General features: G+C 42.8%; 1 protein-coding gene across 6 annotated transcripts in view; it reads left to right on the top strand.

The window, feature by feature from the left end:
* The first annotated feature begins 366 nt into the window (after positions 1-366).
* LOC144499799 (periostin-like) overlaps positions 367-11,778 on the top strand; it is a 104,793-nt gene continuing 93,381 nt past the window's right edge. For 2 of the 6 annotated variants that reach the window (XM_078222298.1, XM_078222295.1), the window contains exons 1-2: positions 788-950; positions 1,235-1,333. In XM_078222298.1, coding sequence (XP_078078424.1) covers positions 832-950; positions 1,235-1,333 — 218 coding nt within the window. In that variant the 5' untranslated portion in view covers positions 788-831. Of the gene's footprint in view, positions 951-1,234; positions 1,334-11,778 lie in introns of all 6 variants that reach the window. The other 4 variants (XM_078222297.1, XM_078222294.1, XM_078222293.1 and 1 more) reach the window with 4 other exon arrangements.

The following is an 11,778-nucleotide window of genomic DNA, read 5'->3' as shown; positions in this document are numbered from 1 at the left end:
GCCGGATGTTGAGTGCAAAGAATTAAAATTATTCCAAAGTCTTCACATTATTCACTTCGTGTCATCTGGATCTTCAGATTCCCCCTATTAGATTTATATTCAATTTCTTTGAGTTATAAAGGGTGCAGATACTTTCACACATGTTCCTCGTGATACAGTAACTCCTTCCTGGAGTTATTCGTTAAGGAAACAAAATAGAAGTGAGGACAGTGAGAATGAAACTTGAATAATCTGCTGAAATTCGCCTGCATCAAGGGTAAATGGTCACAGTAAAGAAACGGCTAAAGGCTAAGTCAGGTTAGCACTGCACACACACACACAGTGAGAGTTTTAACAACACCAGGTTAAAGTCCAGCAGGTTTATTTGGTAGCAAACACCATTAGCTTTCCGAGCGCTGCTCCTTCGTCAGATGGAGTGGAAATCATCACACACACAGGCCAACATGTTTATGTAATTAACATGTTACTGAAGGGTACAATTGATGAATCAATTTACACTTGGATTATGATTCATAAATTGAAACAAAAAGATGTGTGTGCATTCTGAGCCTGGCTTGATTCATTAGAGCGATTATATTTATTTTAATGGATGTGGGTCTTCGATAACTCTCATGCTGCGGGGAGTTTGGTCTGGCAGTCTGCACGATATTGCTTTGGATGTGATCGACAGGCGGTTTTGCTCCCTAATCTCGCTTTTTTTTTTCCAGGGTGGGTGTTGTGGTATGTCTGCCTGGGCTGGTCCTCCTCCTGGCTCAGCTGTTGTATAAAAGCTGCCTGCTGCTTTTGCTCCTGTCCTATTCCACTGCTGCTGAAGGTGGGACAGCAGACAAGATGAAGCTCTTATTTTTAAGCACCTTCAGTCTCTTTGTCTTAACATCCTTTGATCAAGCTGAAGCATCTTATTATGACAAAATACTGACTCACAGTCGAATCAGGGCAAAGGACAAGGGGTAAGCAAATAGATTTAATTTTCAACTTAATAAACAAGTAACAAAGCATGAAAATCTGCAAGTACATTTTGTTCACAAATTCTAAGTATGAAAATATAGTTAGAATCTGCCTACAATAAAGTAGGACAGCAACTTTACAATGAACTTTCGAGAGTTTTAATGTTGCAACTTTTTAATTGAATACACTTGCCTCCCGAACTCCAGCCCATTCATTCTTCAACATTATTATTACAGTTCCAATCGCTCTTTTCACTTTACATTTGATTTTCTGTTGCTGTCTGCAGACCCAATGTGTGCGCCCTTCAGCAAGTGGCCGGGACTAAAAAGAAATATTTCAGCACTTGCAGGAACTGGTATCGAAAGTCCATCTGCGGCAAGAAAGCGTAAGTTCCATGCAAGCTTTCACTCAAACGCTTCAGGAGCAGGGTGATAAAATATAATCTCAAACTGGTGATTGTAGCAATCCGCTATTTGAACCTTTGGAGACAGCTGCAAATTGCTTGAGTCACGCTTTGGAATTGGGGGAAACAGATGGGATTGCAATTAGTTGCGTTCATTCGATCTAAATCCGTAACATTAAAAACTTTGATTATGAGAAAGTTGATTTTCTCGATTCTTCTCTCAGTTGATAATTTTCCGGCTGGAGGAAGGTTTGTAGTGGGGTTCCCCGGGGCTTGATATTGGAACCCCTGATTTTCCTAATATATATTAGTAAGCTACATCTTACTGTGCGGGGGACAGTTTCAAAGTTAGCAGATGCAGCTTTCAAGTATTGTAGGAGTTGAGGAACTTCAATAGGACATAGGCAAAGTGGTGGAGTGGGCAGATTGGTGGCAGATGAAGTTCAATGCTGAGAAGTGTGAGGTGATGCATTTTGGTAGGGAGAACATGGGGAGACAACATAAAATAAGGATAAAATTCTTAAAAGGGCTGCAGGAGCAGAAGGACCTGAATGTGTATGTGCATAGCCAGGAGGACAGGTGGAGAGAGCAGTTAATACAGCAGATAGTATTCTTGGCTTTAATAGGAGCATAGGGTACAAGAGCAAGGAGGTTATGCTGAACTTAAACAAGACAGTTAGATCTCAGCTGGAATAATATGTACAGTTCTGGGCACCACACTATAGGGATGATGTGAATTTATTGGAGAGAGCGCAGGAGAGGTTCACAAGAATGGTCTCAGAGATGAGAAACTTCAGTGATGAGGATAGATTGGTGAGGTTAAGACTGTTCTCCTTGAAGGCTGAGAGGAGATTTGATAGAGATGTTCAAAATCATGAGGGGGCTGAACAGAGTAGATCAGGAGAAACTGTTCCCTCTCATAAAAGAATCGAGAACGAGAGAGCACAGATTTAAAGTGATTTTGTAAAAGAAACAAAGCTTTTTCACACAGCGAGGGGCTTGGGTCTGGAATGTACTGCCTGGAAGTGTGGGGGAGGCAGGTTCAATCGAGGCATTCAGAAGGGGATTAGATGATTATTTGAATCGAAACGTACGGAGAAAAGGCAGGGGAATGGAACTAAGTCATAATGTTCTTTGGGGGTACCAGTGCAGAGATGATGGGCCAAATGGCCTCTCTCTGTGCCGTAACAATTTTACAATGCTCGAACAGATGGATTTCACTTTGTAGGTGGCTTAACAAGGGGAGTTTTGAAATTTGGAAATCAAAATCAGGTGCAGTATTTAACTCATGATACAGATTGGGAAGAGGTGAGACCCAAATTACAATTAGTTGAACTAATGACTCTTCCAGCTTTTCCAATGTCATGGCGGGGTGGGGTGGGGGGGGGGGGCATGGTGGGTGGGGGGGGTGGGGGGTGGGGGGGGGGGCATGGTGGGTGGGGGGGGTGGGGGGTGTGGGGGCTTGCGGTGTCACCACTATATTGGATAACCACCCCTCTCCACCTTCATTCAAATCAACCATTGTGTTTGGATTTGGCAGGTGGTTTTCCAGTTGGATTATCTTCCTGGCACTGACCCTCCCCATTTGATTCCACGATTCTATGATTTATTCGGGCTGGAGGTTGGCTCCAGTATATGCTGGACTGCCATCACCATAGAATTATAGAATAGAATCACAGAATCCCTACAGTGCAGAAGGAGGCCATTCGGCCCATCGAGCCTGCGTTGACAACATTCCCACCCAGGTCCTATCCCCGTAACCCCGCCTATTTACCTTGCTAATCCCCCTGACACTAAGGGGCAATTTAGCATGGCCAATCAACCTAACCCGCATAACCTTGGAGTGTGGGAGGAAACTGGAGCACCCAGAGGGAATCCACACAGACACAGGGAGAACATGCAAACTCCACACCGTCACTCAAGGCCAGAATTGAACCCGGGTCCTTGGCGTTGTGAGGCAGCAGTGCTAACCACTGTGCCACCGTGCCACCCACCAGTTCCTCTCCAGCCAACAAATGCTGGAGTGGGACTCGACCCCAGAGCATTCTCGCTCAGAAGCAGGGGTTTACTCCCTGAGACAAGAGACTCCCCCTGCCTCGCCAAGTTTAAAAACTCATCTCCCCTATTTAAAAAAAGAACTTTCGTCAGATGTGATTACAAAATAATACTTGCTGATAGCTGCTCTATGACAGGAGATGGGTTATGCTGGTAAAGAAGACTTCGACAAGAATTCTCGCATGGGTGGACCAACTCTTAAGGAAATTTCAGGACAGTTAGTGCCTGGCATGAAATCATAACAACTGGTCCGGGTGTTGGGGAGGAAATCACCCCACAGAGATGTGGTCCAAAAATAGACACTTGAACCGAAATAGGCGACACTGGGGAAGGTGAACAAAACCTTGGTTAAAGAGGTGATCTATGAAGGAAGTCTTCAAGGTGAAGAAGGAGCTGGGGAAGGAATTCCAGAGCGCACAGTCATGCTGGCTGAATGCACAACTGAAAATGGTGGGATGGAAGCAGGAGGGCAGTTCAGGGGGTGCAACAAGAATTTCCAATAAACTGGAGGATACTGATCAGTGTGGAAGAATATGTTACCATGGATTGTCTACCTACAGAACTTTAAAGGGAGCCGGACAGGTCGATAAGGTAGTAAGGAAGGTATAATGACATGCTTTCCTTAATAGCTGAAGCATACAACATGACAGTATGGAGGTTATGCTAGAACAACACTAGTAGGACCACTGCTTGAGTACTCCATACAGTTCTGGTCACCACACTACAGGGTGTATGTGATTGCACTGGAGAGGGTTCAGAGGAGAGTTATGAGGATGTTGGCCGAACTGGAAAATGTTAATTGGGAGGGTTAATGCCAGAAATGTTAACTATGGGGAAAGATTGGATAGGCTGGGGTTGATTTATTTTCGAACAGAGGTGGCTGAGGGCTGCCTTGATTGAGGTGTACAAAATTACAAGGGGCTTAGATAGAGCGATTAATCTATTAACTGAGCAAGAGAGGGCAAAAACCAGGGAGCATAGCTCTCAAATAACTGGTGGAAAGATTAGAGGGGAAATATGGAAATATTCTTTCACCCAGTGGGTGGTAGGGACTTGTAAACCACTGACTGACTGAAAAGGTGCTTCAGACAGAACCAACCACCATATTTTAAAAAATATCTGGATATCTACTAGACCTGTAGGGCTATGGACCTACTCGGGGAGGTGGGGTTAGGCTGAGAAGCTCTTTGTCAACCAGCACTAACACAATGGGCTGAATGGTCTCCATCTGTGTCATAAATTTTCTATGATTTCTCTGATGCCCAAACCAGAGGAACTGGGAGTGGCAGAGGTGGAGGAGGTTACAGAGATAGGGTTGGACACAGCCATGGAACAAATTAAGGACAAGGATGAACACAATTTGAAGTGTTCGGAGACTGAAAGGGAGTTGGTAATCCCCTTGGATGGTTCAGGAGATTCCCAGAATGAACAGGCGATCTTCTGAATGTTGCTGCAGGCAAACCTGGGGAAATGTACATTCGGGTTCCAGTTCATGCCTGGGCACCAATTGCACTTTTTGCTGCTTAGGATCAATGCCCATCTCAAGTAAGGTTCACTAAATTCACCAAACATCACAGCATCTAGGCAATCATTTCTATATTTTGTAACACCAGTGGAAACATCAATCAACCTGCGATGTGGTTTGGACAAAGTCCACAGTACATTTCAAAGGCTTATTTTCTCATTTTGCATCTGTCTATTAGATGTAACTGAAGCAATTATAGCCAGAAGTATATAATAGTTTTCAAAAGCATGATAGATTATGCAAGCTACTGATTTCTAGTGGCTGGGAAGTTACAGATCAGAAAAGGAAGATGGAACAATAATAAACTGGCAAATTGTAAGAGTCAGCACATATAATTTTAACCATTTTGTTGTAAACTTTGAGCAAGGTGAGAGTCACTAGTGCAAAGAAGAGGAATGTTTTCTTTCTTAAGTACCAGTCAACCGTTCTCAGATGAGGTACAATAATTAAATCAACTTCTAATGACCAACACCCAAATGAGGAACTATAAATTGACATTTGACAGCAGACCATTCATTTCTGCCCTATATTAATGCCATGCAATTGGACATCATGTGATCATGCCTCCATGGTAGATACATTGAGAGTTGGCATGGCTAGGGATTGGTAAACACAGTAAGAACTCTCACAACACCAGGTTAAAGTCCAACAGGTTTATTTGGTAGCACAAGCCACTAGCTTTTGGAGTGCTGCCACTTCATCAGGCGAGTGGGAGTTCTGTTCACAAACAGGGCATATAAAGACACAAACTCAATTTACAAAATAATGGTTGGAATGCGAGTCTTTACAGGTAATCAAGTCTTAAAGGTACAGACAATGTGAGTGGAGAGAGGGTTACGCACAGGTTAAAGAGATGTGTATTGTCTCCAGACAGGACAGTTAGTGAGATTTTGCAAGCCCAGGCAAGTCATGGGGGTTACAGATAGTGTGACATGAACCCAAGATCCCGGTTGAGGCCGTCCTCATGTGTGTGGAACTTGGCTATCAGTTTCTGCTCAGTGACTCTGCGTTGTCGTGTGTCGTGAAGGCCGCCTTGGAGAACGCTTCTCTAAGGTGGCCTTCACGACACACGACAATGCAGAGTCGCTGAGCAGAAACTGATAGCCAAGTTCCACACACATGAGGACAGCCTCAACCGGGATCTTGGGTTCATGTCACACTATCTGTAACCCCCATGACTTGCCTGGGCTTGCAAAATCTCACTAACTGTCCTGGCTGGAGACAATACACATCTCTTTAACCTGTGCTTAACCCTCTCTCCACTCACATTGTCTGTACCTTTAAGACTTGATTACCTGTAAAGACTCACATTCCAACCATTATTTTGTAAATTGAGTTTGTGTCTTTATATGCCCTGTTTGTGAACAGAACTCCCATTCACCTGACGAAGGGGCAGCGCTCCGAAAGCTAGTGGCTTGTGCTACCAAATAAACCTGTTGGACTTTAACCTGGTGTTGTGAGACTTCTTACTGTGTTTACCCCAGTCCAACGCCGGCATCTCCACATTCGGGATTGGTAGCCAGTGTGGGGCACCAAGGAATGGACACGCAGGAGTGCGTGGGATAGGATACAGGCCACAGAGTTTTGGCTGAACTGAAATTTATTGAGGTGTAGAATGGAAGGTTGACCAGAAGATTGTTGAACGTGATGAGTCTGAATAAAGGCATGGATGAGCCTTCAGGAAAGGCCTGGTTGAGGTAGCAGGATAAGTCCTCAGTTAATCCAAGTTGGTCTTTGAAATGGATATATATACAGTGGAGCCCCGTTGCAACGTGCCCCGATTTAGCACGAAATCGGATATGATGCGATGAATCATTGGACCCTTTTTTTTACTATTTCCGGTTTAGTGATTTAGCGCGACCCCGATTTAGCGCGACCCCGATAGCATTCGCGATAACATTTTATGGACCCCAACCATCGCGTTACAACGGGGCTCCACTGTACGCACACACTGAATCCTTAAATGGAAATATTATTGGTGTCAACATTAGTGGATGAATGCTTAACATGTTTACATGGCATTCCCTGCTATTTTAACACTGCATTCTTACATTTAAAATAAACAGGCTAACTGATATTGCTGACAATACTCTCTTGACTCAATTGTTCAGAGCCTTTAGTGATGTTGATCTTCTGTATTCAGTCAGTGAAAGTGTGTTGACACTTCCAGTTTGGTATTTGGGCTTTAGACCAACATGAATTGGGGAGTGTAAATCTACTGCAGGGTGAAACCTGCCTCCAGAAATGTTGGAATGATACTTCTCAAAGCAGACAGTCTCAATGTCCTTTATTTGAACACCACATGGAGTACAAATCCAGTGTGATGGCAAACCTGGCTTACAAAGGAAACATGCACACCCACCTAGCCCCAGTTAAATGTTCATGGAATGGAAATTTCGCCACCCCCTTTTCTAAGCATTTAAATTATAAGCACTCTGCTTGTGCCTTTATCCAGCTTTGTACACAGTTGCTTCCTGTGAATAAGGTACCAGTTCCTGCAATGAATGCAGCAGTTATTTAACTGGAACCCAAATTTTGTGACTTGGTTTAACAATACAATTAGAAAACAAAATTTACATTGAAATAACACAATTTTAACCTAAAGCTGGAAATATAACTCGGGTCAAGTTGATCTTGATCCCCAGGTGTGACCCTCATCTCCAAGAAGTCGTTTCACGTTGCCTGTGATTTTGCAACATAGTAGCCTATGAAAGAGGTACACCAACACATCACATACTTGGAGAATTGACCCCAATAAAAACAGACTGGTGCAAAGCTAAATATTAAAAGTGCCCTGAAAAGTTTTGAAAACCTATTGTTAAATGATTTTTAATCTTAGATAGAAGGCAATACTCCCTCATAACGATTTATCAGGATATAAAGCTTAATGCAAGTGTCAGGTAGGCACAAGTGGTATTGTATAGACAACAGCAAGAACAGTTTGCTGAACCCAGACTGACACATATTCAGCAAGATAATATCATCTGATAATTTGGCACTACTGCATTAATATAAATCTTAGGTAGTTGCAGCATCACTCCATCTCAACAAATGCTAAACTCCTACAAGAAAAGCAACATACTGACACCAGTATGTTGGATTTATGCATGTATAATAGAATCATAGAAACCCTACAGTACAGAAGGAGGCCATTTGGCCCATCGAGCCTGCACCAGCAACAATCCCACCCAAGTCCTATCCCCTTAACCCCACATATTTACCCTGCTAGTCCCCCCGGCGCAAAGGAGCAATTTTGCATGGCCAATCAACCTAACCTGCACAACTTTGGACTGTGGGAGGAAACCGGAGCATCCGGAGAAAACCCACGCTGACATGGAGAGAACATACAAAATCCACACAGACTGTCACCCAAGGCTGGAATTGACCCCAGGTCCCTAGCACTGTGAGGCAGCTGTACTAATCACTGTGCCCCTGTGACACCCCCAGCAATGTTGGCTATATGTTGGATACTTACATTTGACATTATAGCAACATTTGAATAACAAGTTAAGAGAAAATGATAATTTTCATTCAAATTGTCACTGTCTATACATTGTTAAAAGGTACTTTTAATCTGCAGAAGATATGGTTTTCAAAGACTGAGGCACATAACTCAAAATTTCTAAACATCAACAGCTTTGGTTCGTAATCTTTATACTAAGCTTTAATGCTATAACTGTGATGGATAATACAAAATTGAAGTATAATGAGTGTATGTCTATGTGTTTCTTTTTTCCAATATTGACAATGTGTGTTTTGACTTCTGACGAATTAAGGAGTCCCTGGAGTCCCACGGCACTCTGACGATGGAGCTAAGTGACATTGTTCTGTGCCATCAACATTCTAAGAACTATTTCCTCGTAAATGTAGTAGCATTACGTCAAGTTTAAAGGCACGTGAACAATGAATTACTAGTTTATGGACATTAAAATCAAAACAAGCATTTATTTTTTCTGATTTATGTGTAATCAAACTATTGTCCCATATAACCACGCTTTCACCAATGCACTGAAGCAACATGCAAGAACAAGCAACAACTCCAATGTATATTGGATTTCTTGAAAATACATAATTAAAGTAATTATACATTAAGTCATACTTGTGATATGCATTCTTAGTCAGCAATTCTTCAGAGATTAAAGCTCAGATCATTCTCTGCCCCTCTCCCACTCTGACACCCCTGTCCTTGGCCTTCTAGACTCTTCCAATAAAGCTCAACAGAAGTCTCAGGAATAGCACCTCATCTTTTGATTGGGCACTTTACAGCTTTCTGGACTCAACACTGAATTCAATAATTTCAATTCATTACCTCTTCTCCCATTTATTGATGCAATTACTTATTGTTTCAAACCATAGCTGTTTTTGACAATTCTACTTACCTCTTTTCCTCTCGACCCATCTTATATTTCTTTATTGTCCTATTGCCATCTCTTTCTTGCACTGTGCCATCATCAATTGTGGCCTTCTTCCCCTCACCCCTTTCTCCACCACCATACCTGCTTAAAGCCTGTTACATTACTAACTTTTACTACTTCTGATAAAATGTCATTGACCTGAAACATTAATTTTGGGCAGCATCTAATGGTCATGCTGATGGACCCTTCGACCGGATGGAGAACTGGTGGCAACACTGCAGTGGACATTTTTGTGAGTGCCATTGGGATTGATTCCCTTTGAGGTTCCTGACTCCACCACTAAAACTCTTGTTATGGGGCATATGTTGCACCTCCGGGAGTTGCCTGCCAATCAGAAACCGGTAGCTCTTTAGTGTGCCTGGGAGTGATTGCGAGTATTGCCAGAGGCCAAAGAGTGAAGGTCAAGTCTGGAGCCCAGAGACAAAGGCAAGTGACGTGACATTGTTGGAGTCAGTCAGCAAGGGACAGGAGGTGAGTGGGTGGAGTGAGAGGGTAATTGTAAAGAGAAGTGAGGTATCTTCTTAAGGTTCCCTCCCTTACCACCAGTGGGTTCATTTGTTAACACAGGATGCCCAAGAAGGAGGAACAACCCCCACCCCTAGTTGCAAGTATATTTGCCAGGGTTCACCTGCTAGTTTACCCACATGCTATGGCCCCTGTCCACTGCTAGTTGAATTTTTAAAATTAATTTGTGGGACATGGATGTTGCTGGCTGGCCAGCATTTATTACCCATCTCTGCTTGCCCTTGGAGGGCAGTTGAGAGTCAACTACATTGCTGTGGCTCTGGAGTCACATGTAGGCCAGACCGGGTAAAGGCAGCAGATTTCCTTCCCTAAAGGACATCATTGAACCAAGTGGGTTTTTCCAACAATTGACAATGGTTTCATGGTCATCAGTTCTTAATTCCTAGATATTTTTTATTGAATTCATTTTTATTGATTCAAACTCGGGTCCCCAGAACATTCGCTGAGTTAATAGATAGTCTAGCAATACTACCACTAGGCCACCACCTCCCCTTGAAAACCAGTGGTGGTAAAGCTCCAGTCGCAAGTTGCCATTTGCGGTTACGATATAATGCTTATGATGCAGACCTGGCTTTCGGATAGTCAGAAATGGGAATTAAACATTCCGGGATCCAGTTCATTCAGGACGGGGAAGGAAGGAAAAAAGTCAGGATGAGTGTGGCAATACTGAACAAGGATGATATTATAGCCCCACTGAGCGATGGTGTATTGGAGGGTATATTTGTTTAGTGTTCAGGAAAGAAAAGGAACTGTTACATTTATGAGTGTTGACAATGGAATCCCAAAAAAGGGATGGAGGAGCAAGTCGGTTGGTTAATTTCTAAGAAATATAAAAATGATAGAGCAGTAATAGTATAGGACTTCAATAGTCCTAATATGGAGAGAGAAAAATGGTGCATGGGGCAGAGTGGGAGAAGAATTGATAAAATGCATCTAGGAGAACTTCCTTAATCTGTATATTTCTATTTCAAAGAGAATAGAAGCAGTGCTAGACCTAGTTCTGGGGAACCATAGAATGGTACAACACTGAAAGAGGCCAGTCAGCCCATTGTGCCTGTCCTGGCTCTGGGTAGAGCTAGCTAACTGGTCCTGTTCCATAATTCATTCCCAATAGTCTTGCAATTTCTTTTTCCTTCAGCTATTTACCCAACTTCTTTTTGAAAGTTAATTCCACCGTCATTTCAGTCAATGCATCCCAGATTGAATGAGATAGGGTAAGTTCAGCTTGTTTCAGTGATATAGAATATAATTAGGCTTAATTTGATTTGATTTATTGTTATCACATGTATTAGTAAACAGTGGAAAGTATTGTTTATTGTGCTGTATACAGACAAAGCATACTGTTCATAGAGAAGGAAAGGCGAGAGTGCAGAATGTAGTGTTACAGTTATAGCCAAGGTGTGGAGAAAGATCAACTTAGTGCGAGGTAGGTCCATTCAAAAGTCTAATGGCAGGAGGGAAGAAGCTGTTCTTGAGTCGGTTGGTACATGACCTCAGACTTTTGTATCTTTGTCCTGACGGAAGAAGGTGGAAGAGAGAATGTCTGGGGTGCGTGGGGTCTTTAATTATGCGGCTGCTTTTCTGAGGCAGCGGGAAGTGTAGACAGAGTCAGTGGATGGGAGGCTCAGTCGATTTCTGAAGTTGTTTCAGAAGGGGACAAACAAAAGTCAATGATAAAAATACCCAACTGGAAGAGAGTTTATTGCATTGATTTGGGAAAGGATCCAGCACTGGTGGACAGGAATGAAAGATTAACTAGGAAAACCGTGAATGAGAAATGGCAGGCATTTAAGACCAAGATAGTTAAGGTACAAACCAAACATATTCCCATCAAGAGGAAAAATTAGGCATCCAAATTAGAGCTCAACAGACGACAAAGGAAATCGAGGTTAAAGCAAAACAAAACA

Source organism: Mustelus asterias, chromosome 10 (genome assembly GCF_964213995.1).
Source record: "Mustelus asterias chromosome 10, sMusAst1.hap1.1, whole genome shotgun sequence".
NCBI lineage: Eukaryota > Metazoa > Chordata > Chondrichthyes > Carcharhiniformes > Triakidae > Mustelus > Mustelus asterias.
The sequence above is the reverse complement of the archived record's forward strand: the minus strand, read 5'-3'. Positions and strand labels throughout refer to the sequence as shown.